General features: G+C 44.4%; 1 protein-coding gene across 6 annotated transcripts in view; it reads right to left on the bottom strand.

The window, feature by feature from the left end:
- Positions 1 to 17,754, bottom strand: part of HPCAL1 (hippocalcin like 1) — a 67,506-nt gene that overhangs the window by 36,159 nt on the left and 13,593 nt on the right. For 3 of the 6 annotated variants that reach the window (XM_055713693.1, XM_055713694.1, XM_055713697.1), the window contains exon 2: positions 13,992 to 14,038. The exons of the other annotated variants lie outside the window; for them this stretch is intronic. In XM_055713693.1, the coding sequence (XP_055569668.1) occupies positions 13,995 to 14,038 (44 nt within the window). In that variant the 3' untranslated portion in view covers positions 13,992 to 13,994. The remainder of the gene's footprint in view (positions 1 to 13,991; positions 14,039 to 17,754) is intronic. 6 annotated transcript variants of the gene reach the window in all.

The following is a 17,754-nucleotide window of genomic DNA, read 5'->3' as shown; positions in this document are numbered from 1 at the left end:
GGATTAAAAAAAGCACGCGGTATGAGCCAGCGTTTAAGCCTTCTCGTTCTCCAACAAAAGTGTTGCTATCAGAGCACAGGGTTGCCTATTAGAGATGAGAAAATATTTCCAAGTGCAGAGAAAACACTCTGTAGCTCCATCAAGCCAGTATTCAGCCATACGTGCAGTAACTGGCTTTGTGCCTGCATGAACTCTCTTTGTTGAGAGTTAAAACTCAAAACCTCTGCAACAACAGAGCTGCCATCACACAAGTCAGGGAAGCAAACCTGTTGCCCATTATTATTATATTATATGATTAACCAGAACAACTTAAGGAAAGGGTAAGAAGCTATATGAATAACTCCATGACTTATGCCCACCTCCACTGCTGCTCACCAGCTCCAAGCCGGCTCAACTGGGCGTATAACCAAATGTATCATTGCTATTCAAAGTAATGAGAAACAGCTTAACCTCTAACCTGAGGTCAGATTCGAGGACATCTCCTCAAACAGCAAGACAATTAAAACCAGCACTAGCACATTGGGAAGTCCACAGCGTCAACAGACACTACAGGCTTTTTCTGAGTCAGTCGTCTCCATGCAAAGCGGTACGTAATGTTGACTTGTAGCTGTAAAAATGTTAAAAATGTACAAGTTTACAGAATGTATGAGGAACCAAATCAGACTCTCTTCTGCAGTCTTGCCTTTTCTCTCACAAATCACTGCATTTTAAAGCGTTCAGTCATCTCCCTAAATTCAGCTGCAAATTCAGCTCCTTAACTAAGTGCTGGGAAGTTCTCCCTCCATACCATGCAGCCAAAAGGAGAGCTTTGGAGAAGAGAACCAGGATGTAAGCAGGTATTCCCATTACAAGGGCTACTGCAGACAGTAAAACCATCAACAAGTATTTTCACAGGCTCTGCACATGATGCCACCAACTCAAAAAGAACAGCACTTGTGACCTGCCACCAACAAAGCTCTCAAGCATCGTTATTCACAGATTAAGCATGCATCTAGGCGCGCAAATAAATCCAGTCAATCCCATGATAATTTAAGCATGTGCCTCAAATGAAATACAAGACTGAATGTTCTTCTGGCTCAGGGCAGACTTTCACTACACACCTTTCATTATGAGAAGAAAGCACAACGCTGAAGCAAAGAAGTGGACTGAAAAGAACAGGGCTACAAATCAGAATTTATTTTATTATCAGCATCTTATCTTTAAACCAGTCTTGCAGGGAAAGAATGGCAGGGAAGAGGCTCAAAAATTGTTTCAAAGATACTACTGCACTGGCTGGCTGCTAGTAGATTAATCATTTAGTGTCCACTTGGCAATAACTGTAATTGTTTTGGAAGACATTCATATTGCAAAATTGTAAGAGCACATAGTAAGAGTTAGTCAAGTCGAATCTAACAATTCTTCAATTTACATTTCCTTTAGATGTGTTATCTCAGTACAGAAAGAACCAACTTCAAGGAAAAAAAAAAACCATCATGTGAATAAAGTTTATTGATTACCCAGACAACAAATCCAGCCCAGCAACTTGAGATCTCTCCAAGGGGAAAGAAAGAGATGGTATTTACAGAAACTGCTCCTAACGAGAAAACCTTAAGGCAAGGAAGGCAATCCTGAGAGCAATGAGTATCAGTTTTTATAAACAACTGTTTGGTGTTTTGCTTTTATAATTGCATTTCCCTTTCTAACTAAAGTCCCTATGTGCAACCCTCCTCCAGAAACACCCATGGCTAGGCTAGGGTGGCCAGAGCCAGGTTAAATCGCAGTAACTATGAGCAAAGCATGTTAAGCTCTGCTTAAGCTCACTTTGCCAGGAACAGCCTTAATTTTCTCAGTTTAAGAAAAATCCTGCAACAATCAGTGTCACCGAGGGACTGTCCTTTTCCCCTCTGTGATGTGAACAGCACAGTTTTGCACAGAGCACCATGATGGAGTATTCTATTTCTAAACTGAAACCCAGTGTCCTAAGTAGGTAAGTTTATCACTGGGCACTGAGCCCAAGGAAATAACTTTTCTTTAAAACAAACAAACAAAAAAGCAAAAGCTACTTCTCCCAAGTCTCCCCTCCTGACACACTAGTTTTGCTGAAAGCAATCATGGAGAAGTCTCCTTTGGCGGACCTGAGCCAGCAGGACCTGGGGAACCAACACGGGCCAATGCCCCTTTGTGGGGTTTCATATGGTTTTCTGCAGACTGAAGAAACTCCGTCCTGCATAGCTAATCCTCATTACGCTCTTTGTGTTACAGCTGCAGGATGCGGAGTGTTGAAGCTACAATACTTGGGGTAAGCAAGGAAACTTGACCACGTGGCTGTCGCAGTTTCTACAAGCACTTGGCTCTGCAGGTACTGGATTTGCTTTCGTCAGACATGAAGTACCTGCAGTTCCTCCGCTGTGAGAGAAAAGGAGCTAAAAAAAGAAAACAAGAGCAGCAAGCAACTATGGTTTAAAGAACGCTCTGAACTGGACTACAGCTAAGCTTGCATGCAAACAGATTTGGGTTTCCTGGACAAGCAGCCATGACAGGAGAGGAATTAAGTAAAAAGCCATTTGCCAAATACGACTTTCTAAAACAGTTTGTCAGAAAATGGCAGCTTTGGTGAAGTGAAGCAATAGGATGGAACAGACATTCTCACAGCATCACGTTTTTATTTAGAGAAGACAAATACGAAAAATATATATATATATATCTTGCAGATGGCCTGTCTCCGAGTGGCCCTGATAAAAGCCTCTGCGCCCTGACTCCAGGCCAGCCACATTCCAGCTCCAACTGCACAGCCTGCAGAAACATCAGCGGTAATTAAGAGAAGCCAATGGTAGTGATAAGTCAGACCTCTGTAAAAGAAATTCATGCTGTGCTGATACAGGTCTTTTTTTTTTTTTTTTCTTTCACTTTTTGGTGGACTAACACGGTAGGCTCCTTATAAAGACAATTTCCAAGCACTTCACAGTTGCTCCTCCACTCTTGACTCACTGAATCCCAGATGGGACTCATGGCATCACTCATCCCAGCAGGTCTCCAGGAGAGTGCTAAGGACTTCATATGTGGCCACCATGCAGATATTGCTCTTCCAAATTGCCACACAAGCGTCTGAAAGGCAGCTCCTGAAAATATGCTCCTATCTCACAAAAAGCATTGAGAACCACTGATTTAGTCCAACACCTCTTGATCCAAAGAATTTCTCCAAAAATTTCTGCATCCAGCCACCACCCATTTGGCCTACGCCACATGTTTTCAGAAGATATGCAATCCTGACCTAAAAGCCCTCAGAGGATGGAGAGCCTACCATAGCCTGAAACAATTTGCTCTGAACAGTGATGTTCCTCCACCGTTAAGCAGGTGTACAGCACACAGCTCTTTGGGGAGAGGAAGGACAGGGGAATTTGATCATTTCGTACCATCTCCCTCTCGGTACCATACACAGCTCAGCGCTCACTTGTGCGGCTCACTGGAAGATTAGTTGGCTCGTTCAGACAGGCAAGGGTAGACCCTTAAGACGGTTAAGTGATTTGGGGCAGGATGATCATCTGTCTCTGCCCTGCCCACAATTAACTGTTCCATGGCCCTCATCGGTGCTAGGGCTAAGCGCTGCTGGGGGAGCAAGGGAAGCAGATGAGATGAGCCTCTTCCAGCATGATCAGGAGCACCCATCCTCCCTCAGCTTCCAGGGGTTTAAAGAAAGTTGGCACAAAGGGGGCCGATCCCATCAGTACTCCAGAATCCTGCGCATCCCACCCAAAGCTCAGTGTTTCAAACAGAAATTAAGCAACAAAGCTTTGTGGCAAGCTAATAAATCATGTTGTGTATCTACGTTCAGACGGTCATAAAGAGCATGACAAACTTAAAACAGCCTGCAAATTTCCAAAATTAAATGGTTCTTGGTGTTACAGAGGTCAGCCATCTGTTCAAGTGTTCATGTTACAATTAATTTAACCTTTCTTCTTCCGCTCTCCTCTCCTGACTCAAGCATACTCCCCAGGAAGAAGAAAACACAGCTGAAGTCACCGCACTTAAGAGAGCTCTCTTCTTCCACAAAGAACCACCCACAGAAAACACATTTATGGTTAGGACAGACTGTGGAAGCAAAGGAGAAAAGAAAAGTGGTGGAAAGAAGCAGTATGTTATCCAGGTCTCACAGGACAGCCAAAGCCTGCAGAGAGCCAAGACTGCAGGTGATGTTCAGAAGAGAACTCATCAGGCTCTAAAAGCTGCACTCAGCGTCCCTGCCATGGCAGGAGATGTCAGCACCTCCAGCCCATCTTTCTCAACCTCTGCTTGGGCTTGCAGGGCTCCTAGAAAAACTAGAGAGCGTTGCAACATCCAACTTTACACTGTCATCTCATGAAATGGAGGCCTTCACACTGAAACATGACTGCTCGTAATGGATTTCACATGTATTTCTAATGTAACTATTTGTTTTAAAAAAATAAACATTTTAAAAAAAAATTAAAAGCAGTCTGGAGTTACTCAGCAAACAAGGCCAGCCCCAGGCTGAAACTAAGCTTACAGTGAGAGAAGTGGGCTCCGAGCTGTGTATGGTATGAAGAGAGATGACACAAACCATCCAAATTCTGCTGTTCAGCATCCTTTCACAGCCTGGCTTATTCCAACCTTTCCTCTATTCCTTGTAATAAAAGGGGGGGAGGGGAGAAGATGATGATCAAGCTGAAGAATGAGGGAGACAAGGAGACAGAGCCAAAACAAGCTATTTTCAGGAAGAAACCAAGCCTGGGCAAGGGAAAAGTTAAAAGTTAAAAAGAAATGAAAGTGGGTGGATGAGAATGAGTTGGTCTTCTGCAACTGCCAAACCCTCCTGAAATGCCTCTTCAAGGAAACTGGCCAATATACTTCAGATCACGGGTAGCCCTTGTCCATCAGGACCTCTCTGGCACAAAGGAAAAGGCAATACACGCACCTCTACACCTCCAGCTTTAAGCTGGGATTGATGGCTTCACAGGAGACAAGGCAACACGCTACTTTATTGTGCATCATTTTAAACCAGGAGTTGGAACAGGTTTTGATGGAGGTATTTCGATAAAATTCTGTATAACAGAGACATGGTGCAGAACTACCTACTGAGTTAAACACAGCCGAGTTTAGATGGAGAAAAGTGCCACCATACTCACTTGGAAGCCCATCTAGGAACAGGTGTGAATCCTTGGTATTGCAGGTGGCTTCATTCAGAGGAATAACAGTGAATGAACTATCTGGAAAAATTGCCATTCATTATTTCCTAACACCTCCAGCTTAAAACCTAGCAAACACTTAGCAGCCTGACCTTTGGGATGAATGTAAAGCAGTGCTACAGCACCAAAACAAAATATTTTCCTGTTTTTTTTAAGGTCAATAGAACCCATATTACTTGAAGAATGGTGGCCTAAGGGGAATCTGTTTCACTGCAAAACTGTTTAGGCAGCTGCCATTAGTTTAAAAGCCCATTTTCGTTTAATGACTGCAGTTTCACATTCTCCCAGTGTCATGCATCATAACTGTCATCCCTAAACCTTAGATTTATGAAAGCATCCAGCAGCACCATTGTACTCAGAGGTCTTCTGATATTCCCATTATTAAACCACTTCTTGCAAGTTTTGACTTGCACTTAGGTATAGCAAACCATGGATTCTGCGTGGGTGCTGTCATGGAGCTGGATGCTCTTCTGATCTCCCGGGGTGTCTGGGAGTCCAGGCAGAGCCATCGTCACCCTCAACCAGGGCATCTCACAGAGCACGGGAGGCTGAAGGGAGAAGGATCCCTGAGATACAATGAGAAACAAAATCAAACTGTTAGATTTGTTTAGACAGAAATAGAACAACTCCCTTGCCATCGTGGGAAGGATTCAGGAGGGATGGAGAGCAGGGTAAGGCCCACTCTCCTGCTAAGACACACGTTATCCAGGGTGCAGAGAAAGCATGTAGCTGGAAGGGAATGCAACCACAGAGCTGGCAGACATCTGGAAACAACTGAAGAACCAGACAGTCTGCAAAACCAAACCCTCTTCCTCAGGGACTCAGCCTACAATCTTTAAAAGCACACTGACTCAAGAGGACAACCTGAAGTAATTTCCCAGGTACTCTACAACATTCAATATTTAGTACCTTCCTGCTTTGAAATATCTCTTGCACTTCCTATCTTCCATCAATCCTCCATTCAGCTGCCACTTTGCAGGTAAGTCCATCTCCCACTATCTTTACAGTGGTGAACAGGGACCATTCCATCCTATTACCTGATTCTAAGTGAGGAACAGAGCTTGTCAGATACCTTTGGGTCAAATTTAGAACAAAAAACCCAACCAAAACAAAAGGAAAAAGTGTTTTTCCTCAGATACAAAACACTTAGAAAGTATATGCAAACTCAGGGAAGATACTCCTAGTATATTCTGAAACCAGTCTGCTGAGAGCTTTTAACCCCTAAGTTTCTATTTTATACTCCTTCATTAACATATCTATTCTATGCTCCTTGTAACAGCGTTGAAATATTTATTTTGCCAGACAAGGTATTTTAACCTATAAGAAGACTTAAAACCAAACTGTCTTAGTGATTCCAGTATAAGTGATCAGAACTAGGTAATTAACTGCTCTGACATATAGGTAGTAAGGGCACATAACAATGAAACATGATATACATCGTTAAGGATACATGCCTTAACACGACATGCCACAAAACAACTTTTTGATGGTAAATCCCTAAAAGGAGACTTCCTCCACAAATTACAGAAATTAACATTCTTCCTAAATTATTTTTTTCCTGGCATTTCATTGAAGAAAATCTCAAATTATATTCTCCTTGAAATTCAGTGAAGACTGAAGATTATATTTTGTGGACTGAAAAATTCTGCAGTTGAACCCACCTTTACTGCAGTAGATTCACCACATTTTATGACCACGTTCCATTTGCTGATAAAATCAAAATTGAGACAATTCATTCTCAGGCTTTAAGGTGTAAGACAGACAGACAGCACCTAGCAAAGAAAATCTCTCGCACCCCTCCTGCACCAAAGCAGGAACAGAGATACCAGCTGGGATCTGCAGCACTGTCCTCTTCCAGCTCTCCCGTCCTGCCTGCACTTGAGCGGAGTAGTTCAGTTGGAAGGGACCTACAATGATCATCCAGTCCAACTGCAGATCCTGATGCTTCATCCCAGACAAGAAGATTTAGACAAGGGGCTGATGGCCACATCTGCTTCCCCCAGCGATACAGGGCAGCTCTCTGGAAGGGAGCAACTTGGATTTTTGCCTGCTAAGAGACAAGATCTTCTAGTAACCCAAGGGCAGTATTTTATAAATACCAAATGCCTACAGAGAAGGAAATAAAACTGTCTGGCTTAGCTCAGACCCTCTTTGCTCACACAAAAAGCACCCCACTGATGCTCTGCTGGAACATCACCAGAATGCCATGCAGGAGGAAGGCAGTCTGGACAACGACCAGCAGATGCAACACTTGGTGGTGTCAGGGGGGAAAAAAAAAAAAAAAAAAAAATCAACCCCTCAGCCTCCCACAAGCCCTAAACCAAGCCCCCCCCCCCCCCCCCCCCCCAACCATTACACCAAAGCAATGGAGCCCAAGCCCCTGGCCGCAGCAGGAATGCAGCAACGAAGCTGCAGCTAAATGCTCAGGCCGGTAAGTCTGCGAGTGGTTAGCTAGTGAAATGGTTAACTTTGCCACCAAAACACTTAAATACAGCTAAAATACACGTTAACCATAAAAACGTGTACAATAAATGAGGGGTGTTGTTCTTTTTTAAAAACCCAAACACATTAGATAGATCAAACCCCTCAAAATAGGATGGGGTTTTCAGCCTTAACATTTCAAAGTTGTTTCCTGCCTTCAAGCCTGGCTATTCTCAAAACCACCATGCATCCCACGTCAAAATTATTCACATATTTTATTAAGGCAAAATTGACAACTTATGTGCATACGGAGATCAGACTTCACCAGCTGATTTCCATATCTAACCCAACAGCTCGTGGTCAGCAGGGAACAGGACTGAAAGACTTGGCAAGAAGCTAGCTGCGATGCTGCGCTGGCAAACCTCCAGCATCTTCTCATCCCTTCAGTGGACACTGTGCTGCCCACAGCCAATGGTGAGGCACCCAGCTGCTACCACTGGCTTTTTTTTCTGTGCAAGGTAGAAGTCAAGTAATTACTGAAATTTATTCTGCATTCCTGGTAATTAAGGAGAAAGCTGTAAAAATCCCCATCGCTAATGTCTGCTTCATTCAAATGAAGGCTTGGAGGGGATGGAAATGCTTATCTGTGTCTACATGTGTTCATACTCACACAACTGGAGACCACCCTTGAGACAGCCGTGGCTGCTCATGGTAGCGTTCCCACCAGGATCCTGGTGCCTTTGGGTGCCACGAGCCACTCAGAGCAATTAAGCTGCTCACCAGCCAGGCCACCCTGGGATGCAGAGCCCAGGAGGACACCCACACTGAGCTGCTCCATCACAATTCCTCTTCTCCTGTCAATCATCGCCTCTCCTTCCAAATGCCAGAAAGACTCCCAGCAACTCCCCCAGCAAGACAGTGCTGCTCTGCATCCCCTGCCCTGCAGCAGCCCCCCATCCCAGCAAACCCTGGATGTGAGAAGGTACGGGGTGGGCCACGTCCTTCCTTCCTACCGCGCTCCCCAGAGAGGGGACTGCACCCAGTCTGCTTACGGGAAATGATCCCTGGCACATCATAACTCTTCTAGGCAATTCCTGAAGCACCAAAGCCACGCTGTGAAGCCATCTTTGCCCGCACAGCTGAACCAAACCATGCTGACTTTTAGTGGCAACTCCTCTGAGACCTATTGCAAAGGAAACTACTTTTGAGCAACTCCGTATTTGTCCCAGTTGAGGGAAATCATGCCTTACTTCTCACTGCATTCCCTTTCCAAGAAAGGCCATGCTGTTTTTTCCCTCCCCTCCTGGAAATGCAATACCTGGCAGTCTGTCTGACCCACAGGGATCCAGCCAGACATGTCATCCATAGATGTTTCTGCCTGCACCCCTCAGTCCAACTCAACCCTAGGGTATACATTTATTTTTGCTTTATCAGGGCACCAGGCTGCTGCAGGGTGATAAGGAAGAGAGGAACAAGAAAAGGATCCACACCAAATTACTGCATTTTTTTTTAATTAAGAGGGGTGGAGCCTGACATAAAACCAGCAAGGTGGAGGAACACGAGTGCTGGTACGATGTCCACAGGAGGTCTCATTTGCTTAAATTAGATGATCCTGCAAGGTGGATGAAATCCACTGCGTTCCCTCGGTGGCTGCCCAGGTAACTTCACCGAGCATCCCCAAACCCACTATCCTCTTACACCAAAGCCCCTCGCTTACACCAAAGCTTCTCCCAGCAAAGTACCAAGTCCCTAACCATAAGCCAAGAAGACCATTTTATTTCATTCCAAGCCTGGCCAACATGACGGAGGTCACATGAAAATTAAAGATGTAACAACTCACTGTAGACAAAAGGGGTGAGGTGGGGAAAAGCGTTGAGCTCATGACTAATCTTTGCAGTTCTTGCTATGGACAGGATTTGTCCAGCTATGTTGATTTTTTATAAAAATAGTAAATCGTATTACCCCCATGCTGCAAGACCAAAGATTCACAATGATACCTTAATACAGCTTAAACAAAAATAGCACTACCTGAGTCAATCTGAGCATGATAATGCTTTGTAATCCCACACTATTAGAGGATGAACAGTTGTATAGCAGTGAATCAACATGAAATACTTGCATTAAGAGACACTCTTTTCATGCTATATAGCAGCATCTATACAAAATGTAGAAGGCAGGTGGTGTTTGTAGGAGGCACAGAACATGATGGGGAAAACAGCGTATTACAAAATAATCCAAACCTGGCTCCCCACCATCTTCCCGCTTGGAAATCCTGGCTAATAACTTACATTTTTAAAAGCAAAGCCTGCTTTTAATTTTCCCCCACCACCACCACAGTAAAGAACTAATGAGAGAAGTTTGAATTTTAGAAGCTTTTGAAAACTGGGCAGCCCTGAAGTCTGTTTGCACCCAGGCAGAAGATTCATTCATAAAAACAAACATGGATGAACAGTAGTGTTGCACATTTATTCTGCTTTTTCTTCCTTAATATCCTTGAATGAGCTAACAGTATATATGGGAAAGTAAATGTGCCATACAACATAGAAAGCCTCAACAGCGAAAATGCTAATAAAACCTATTTATAACAAAAATGTAGAAGACAAAGACTCAAATAGAAATCTTAAAGGTGGTAAGAAGGCAAAATTCAAGCTTTGATTAGTAACACATTAAACCATAATAAATTCTTCTTAATTACTTTGTTACATAAGCCACTCGCACAAGGTACTTCATTTGCTATTGTGCTCCCCATTTGTTCTTTTTTAAGACACATTTTCCAATTCATTGCACTTTTGCTGTGTTCCCCCCCCCGCCCCCCGTGGTACAGTTGTATGTACAGCAGCGGACATCTGGCCCTCGCAGCTTCCCCCAGAGAGTTTCAGTAGACTGCAGGGAAGATAACAGCAATAGGTAACGACACCGAAGGGTCTCCCTTTCCCCAACAGGATTTGAATCCTCAAACCAGGGAATTTGCCGAGGTTGTGATGCAGAGAATACCCAGGAAAAGGGAAAAACAGCCACAGATAGCCCCTTGTCTTGCCCGTTCCCTCCTCCTCCACCCCGGTGCTCAGCCTGGCTCTGTTGCTGGTTTTTCCTCCCTGCAAAGCTCGGATGCTCACAGGGAGGGTGACCCCTGGGACCCTGGATATGGGGACATGGGTGGACTGTGGGGAAGGCAGTGAGATGCTGGCAGGGATAGTAGAGGAGAAGCTGTGCCAGCAGGCACCAGGACTCAGGGACAAGGACATCCTGGTGAGGGGGGATGTCCTAGTGATGGAGAAAGTCCCAGAGCCAGGCCATGAGAAGGTGCCCATGGCCCTGCTCTACGTACAGGAGCATTTCCAAAAACACCCCAGCACCAATGGCAAGAGTATTGCCCGATTTCCATGCTAAAACACAGGTGGTCCTGAGGTATCTCCAGGAGCCCACCCTCCAGTACTGCATGTGACTTCCCATTCAAGGGCAGCCTCCTTCCCTTGAAAACAAAGGCTGCACAGGTTTCACCTCAGCTTTCAGTTTAAAAATAAAACATTTCTCAAAGCCAGTTTGGAAGGACAGATCTGTCAGTCTTTGGCGGCAAAATGTTTCCCTTCAAAATTCAAGGCCTGGATGTTGCATCGATGCATGCCAACTCTGGACCGGAGAAGCAAGGAGCCCTGTTTCAGCCACAAAGCCCCGTGTCCACGCAAGAAACAGGCAGTTTCTGCTGTTGTTCATGCCATTTCACATCCCACCACCCTCTACCTTTCCTGGCTTTGGGTCACAACCACTCACGTGCTCCTCCAAAGCAGCACAGAGGCTACAGTGATGCCACTGCTGCGCCCCTCCTGCATCGCACCTGGGACCAGGACAGCCCTCATGCCTACACGACATCTCCAGCCTCCCAGCACAACCACCCCAGCAGCATCCCGCAAACTCCTGAGGCACAAGACCACCACCACCAGCATGGGTGCCCATTTGGCCATCGGGCCCAGGGTGGCCCTGACATGGGTCCGTCCCCCATCGCATCTGGCTCCCCGGTCTCCGCTGCTCCGAGCTGCTTATGCGCTTACAGGCAGAAACACAGGTAAGCAGCTTGCTCTGTCAGAGCCTGCCGTACCCTGTCAGGAGAGCACCCAAGTGCCTGTTCCTTCCCCAGCCAGCACCCTCACCTCCAGATGTGCTCAGCTGGGGTAAAATTCAAGCTACTTTCAGGCACTTTCACATATATATTTTGTTTTCATGACACTATACTTTGCTCTGAAGCTACCCATGTGCCACCATCCACACATTACGTTTTGGAAAACGCCCAGCTGGCTCAGCACCGAGCTGCCTTCAAGTCTGTCTCTTACGGCATGCTAAATACGGATGGACACAGCCAAACCCCCAGAAACTGTTACACTCTGGAGATGTGCCATCATACAGCATGGATCCTGAATTCCCAAACTGCAATAAAAGATGCACCTGAATTTGAAAAGACAAAGGGGAATACAGACCATTAAAGCAGAAAAAAAATGTGGTGCGTGAACACCTGACACCTCTATACTCTGTTAGCAAAAGTGCTTCGGGAGCCCAGGTTTCCCTGAAAGACCACAGGACCTTCACACTTTTGAAAGCACCACCTCAAGGGACTATCCAGGAGAAAGAACCATTAACTGTGGCAAGGGCAGTCTGGAGCGTTAACAAGTATTTTTTACTTATAACATATTCAGGTGTTACCTAAAACGAAAAGAAAATCTAATTGTAAGTGCAATTTAAACTGACAGTTTAAAATTGCCTGGCCTTTACACACTTGGTGTTACAGCCACCCACCCCATACTCCCCTCTGCCCTCAGGAAAAGAGCTTGATTCATCTTTCAAAATCTCAGAAAGATCAACTGATGAATCAGGTCCCAATATAGCAATTACCAGTGTAAACAGCACGCAGGTTTGTAACACCGATCCAACCACAGCTGTGAGGCTGGGGGAGAGGAGGGGTTCGTAAGCTACTCACAAGAGCGTTTTAGCAAAAGGCACAATGGGATTAATGATTTAGCCTTGTAAGACTCATGTTTTAGGGACATTAAGTCTTAGTCAGAAGAACTGTCTGGGGTGAAATTAGGTTCCCTTATACAGAAAACATGGATAAATGCAGTTTATTAAGTAGATGTTTTCGTTGATGAAAGACATTTCATCGATAACATTTGTTATCGATAACAAATACATTGAAGGGGCATTGAATAATCCCCTTACAAATGCTGAATAAGCATTTTCTGGACAAAATGAACATGTATTTAGGGTGAACACCAGCACAGTACAACACACCAAACCCCAGAATCCTCCCCTGCTCCAACAACAAGCACGTGCAGATGGCTGGATTTCAACTGTACAGACACTTCACATCAACCTGGGATCACACATATCAAAAGGCACCTTATCTATGGAAAATACATTGATCTGGAAGATGCAGAAGTCCATTAGAGGTTTGGGACATTCAACTGCAAGTTCATTAGCCAGCCTGAATACACAAGAGCTCTAATAGCTTGTATCCTGTGCACTAGGGAAATGCAACTAAAGAATAAACTTCCTGAGCAATTAATGGGTAATGATATAATTTGGTTAATCTCATTGGAAAGAAATCTAGAATTGAAAGAGGAAACAGAGTATGTATTTCTCTAGAAACAATAAAAAAGTCACCAAAGGGTGTCACAGAGCAGAGTCCCAGCTGCCCTTGCTGGAAATCGGCTCCACCACAGGAAAAGAAGCTGAGGTGATTTACACCAGTGGGAGAGGTGGCTCTCCAGCTGCAACCAACACATCGGCATTTTTTAGCAATCTCATTCTCCTGCAGCTCTTAACTGATTTAATGTTTTGTTTACTTACAAATAAGGACCTAATGAAGTGCATACAAATGAAACACATGAAAGTCTTGGGTGCAGGCAGGACAAAATCAGTCACGCATGGCAGAGATTAGCACAAATTATGCAGCTCATTTAACCCTCTGGAAGTTGCATTCCTTTAGATTAACACGGTCGGACAAAACAGAAAGGAAAAAAAAACCCTAAGGGTACTCTGACACAGAAAACACTTTGCCCCACTGCACAAAAACAGGCTTTTAGTAAAAGATACAGCGTAAATTGTTCAGATTTTCCCTCAAGTCAAATATTTTTAAATATACAGCATTTTTTCACTAATCAAGTCTCAGGAAATTCATTCGATGCAAAGGTAAAGCTTAACACTTTGATGCCAAACCCCTACTCAAAGATTGGCCCTGCCGGCTTTAAAATTAAAGCATGCCACAAGCTCAGCAAGTGCAAACCTCTGCACCCAATGCAGAACAAAAACCCAGCACTTGTATTTTCCATTACTAATTTAATTTTTCTATTACTAATTTAAAGAGTGCCTTGAAAGGAACAGGTTCTGGAAAGTACTCACCACCTATCTTGGAACCTCTTCAGAGAAAGTCCACAGGGCTTGATTGCCTGAAGGAGAAGACGCAAACCAAACACGCTTTACATTACAGCTTTCTTCCAAGTGACAACCTTCCCACCTTTTGGCCTCCCCTGTAAAAACCAATTTTCCCAGCTGAAAAAGAAATCAGAAGTAGTCTAAACATGCAAAACCCCTGCTCCAGATTTTACCTTACACTGAGAACAACCTTTTTGCCTTTATTTGCATTTTATTACTTGTCCTGAAATAGAAAACAGTTCCCATGTTGAAAAATGTACAGATTTGTCTTGAACACAGACAGCAAATTCTTCTGGTGTTCAAAAATCTGCTGAAACTACCTACCTACTTCAAATCTTTTTTGTAAAACACGTCTTTCAAAATAAGCAAGTATCAAGTTCAGATTCAGAAAGTTTGCTTGGCTTGTACCTCTATGTATTACTATGAGGTATTATGTATTATATAATACAGAAGTATTACTATGCCAAGATCTAAAAACAGGAGAAAAAGAAATAAACTATGAGAGCACCCGTTTCAAGTTTTCTGGAGCCATTAAGCATTGCTCTGAAAGGTTAGAAATCACTTCTCTTTCCATTTAGCACACTCCTCGAGAAAGCAGAGTATCATAATTTGCATCCCTTCAGCATCTGCCAGCTGTGAACCCTGAGGGCTGATCAGCGCTTAAGGAGTAACAGACCAGAGCACCAGGAGCAAGTTCAGCTGCTCCTGCGATTCCTAATCTCTTAAAATCTGTGGATTACAAAATCGAAAACAAGTGAATTTCTCTGGTTCCCACCCTCCTGCAGAGCTGACCGTGACTTCCACCACCACGGAGGCCAGGCACATCTGGGAAGCATTCATCTCCTCCAGCCCAACCACACCAACTTCTTTCCTGCCAGACCCTTGTCTGACCCAGTAACCCCGTAACTTCTGCAAACAAAATCCCATCGGGCTTGGGACCCTACCCCCAGGTACCTCCAAGCCCACCCCTAACACACACATTTGGTATGTCCAATGCAAAACCCCCGCCACAGAGACCCCAGACATTACCAAAGCCTCCCAACAGCCTCCTTCAACACTTCACCATCCCTACAAGTAGAAGTTTCTTCTTTTCGTGATGCCACTCAAACTCATTAACACTTGCCCAAACCCAAAGAGATATGGGGCAGGGTTCGCATATTTCTCCCCTTGCATCAGTCTTCCAGCCACTGCAAACCCGTTGTGCCAATCCTTTGCCTTCTCTCCAGACCAAACACACCACTCCTTTCCATCTTTCCTCTTGGTTCCTGTTCTTCAGATCCCCACTGGCCCCTCTCATTTTCTCCACGTGTCCCCCCAGATGCAGTGCCTCACGCTGGCTCCAGTACTGCAGTGATGCCAAAGCACCAGGAGACACAACGCAGGATGCAGCAAGTCCGTCCTGATTACGGAAGTCCACCTGCTGCTGTCGGGGCAGGATGATGCTGGTGAAGCGGCGTGTGACTGTTTGTGTTTTGGTAGCGGGGGCTGCTATGAGGAAAATTAACTCCATCTCAGCCAGACCCAATACAGTGACCCACCACGACCCCAAGGTGTTTTTCAGTGGAGCCCCTCCAACCACCCCTGGGTAGTCTGTACAGCCAACTCATTCACCGGGGACGATGGACCCTCCAAGTTAATTTTCTGGCTTTGTCCAAAGCTATTTGAAAATCTAACGCCTCCTCTCAAGTGTTTGTAACCTCCCCTAGTTTGGAGCTACCTATCGAGTCTGAACCAGCATTTTGTCAGACGCATCAATCACAATGACCCAAGCCACAGGGTCCACCTCTGGAAATCCCCACCCAATTCTGAGTTTGATGACATATGGAGCTAAGCCTGCAGCACAGTTAGCACACCTACACCGCACCATCCAGAAGTCAACAGTTTCACCAAAATTTCTTTTCCCTAGCTTCCTTCTGAGAATATCAAAACAATGCCAAAATCCTAACTAGGACTGATATCATCTGCTTCTATCCTCAAGACCTGTTACCCTCCTGTAGAAGGAAATTAGGATGTCTGACATGATTTGTTCCAGACTAATCCATGCTGACTGTTACTCATAAGCACCCAGAAGATGCTTAGGTGGGAAATAACTTATTAACTTCCAGGAAAATACTGTAATAAAATTCAGAGTGACTGTACTGCAAGTCCATCTCCTCCTCTTTAAAAAAATTAGCACTATAGTTTTTGCTTTCTCATTGTTATGGAAACCTCACAAATTCACCACAGGTTTTCACAAATGACCACCCAGAAGAAACAGAAAAGAACCAAAGTCAAGCAGCCAGCTGAAATCCAGCTCCTACAAATCATGAGAATGAGACAAGTGTCATCGAGGTGAAGTCAGGGCACCCTGATCACTGGTGGTACTGGTTAACCAGCTTTTACAGAAGACCAACCCTGCCACATGTGTCCTCCCAGCATCTGGGGGGTTGTTTAAAACAAACCCTTCCCCGAGGACCAGAGAAGCTCAAAGAAAAAATAAAGAAAAAAGAGAAAAACCCTTAAGTGAGTGCTCCCTAAATGATTCTTTTCCTATTTTTCCCATATCTTCCCTTGTCAGTGCAGATGTTCTTCAGTCTTCTGCTCACAGGAAGGAAGATCCAAGACTCCATGAAATTTTTGATTACTCTTGAGATCCTGAGCAGCCACTTACAAATGTTGCAACCTGGCAGCAATACAAGCATTTAAACAAGTCATTTTAGCTTCAACATCTTTTTAGGAAGAAAACCTAGTATCCTCATTTTACGCAGGGATGGATGTTACCTCTCTAAGCTGCCAACCAAATGAAACCCAAGGGAAAGGCAAGGTAAGGACTGAACCTGGTCAATGGGAAAATAGGAAACACAACTCGGAAGCTCTTCTGATTTCTCTTCTGTGTTGCTGGTACAAAATTGTTGTGCCTTCCCGGTTCAACAGACCTTGCTGAGTAGTGCAAGATTATTTGGCCATATTTATATGGTCAAAATAAATGGCATTTCCCAGTCCTTGGCTAGATTCTGGCATCCTAAAAGATTTTTTGGAAAAAAACCCCAGCAACTTAAATTATTATAATCATACAAAACCTTTGCTCTAACACAATGGGGTAAACCAGACAGCACACATTAATTTCTATGTTAACAGCACATAAAGTATTTAAATCCATTCCAAATTAAAACTTATAATTGAATTTGCAGAAGCAACTTATGGCAGAAATTCAATTACAAAGCAGAATTAAAGAAAGAGGTGTCAGTAACTTTCGGAGGCTGGGCAGGAACAGGCAAGTGCATCAATCTGCTATTTTCAGAGCTGCTAGCAAAAAGCTTAAGGAGAAGACTGCTCCAAAGAATCATTTGTAAAGATCCTCTTTATAAAAAGAGCTTTACAGACAGACTGGAGAAACCAAGGTGACAAATGGTCTTTTTCAGACTATGCTTTGACCTAGCTGGCAGGGGCAAAACTCCTTCGCAACAGTCACCCCTGCCGCCCCTGTGGGCACTGCAGCTCTGCCACATCCTGCAGCATCCTTGGACCTGCCTTAGCTTGCACCAAAACCGTTGCAGGCACCTTTATTTTTCTTTTGTCTTGTTTTCCAAAGTGATTTTAACCCCATTCTTTTGCTTTGAGTCATAGACATTCCGTATTAAGTAGCTTTCTTTCGATGTGATGGAGAAGCCTCAAGTGTTGTGAGCACTTTTTTCCTTTTAATGGCCACAATTTTACCCTGCCCTGTTCTAGCCTCCATTTGTTCTCCTTT

This window comes from Falco cherrug, chromosome 6 (assembly GCF_023634085.1).
Source record: "Falco cherrug isolate bFalChe1 chromosome 6, bFalChe1.pri, whole genome shotgun sequence".
Taxonomy (NCBI): Eukaryota; Metazoa; Chordata; class Aves; order Falconiformes; family Falconidae; genus Falco; species Falco cherrug.
The sequence above is the reverse complement of the archived record's forward strand: the minus strand, read 5'-3'. Positions and strand labels throughout refer to the sequence as shown.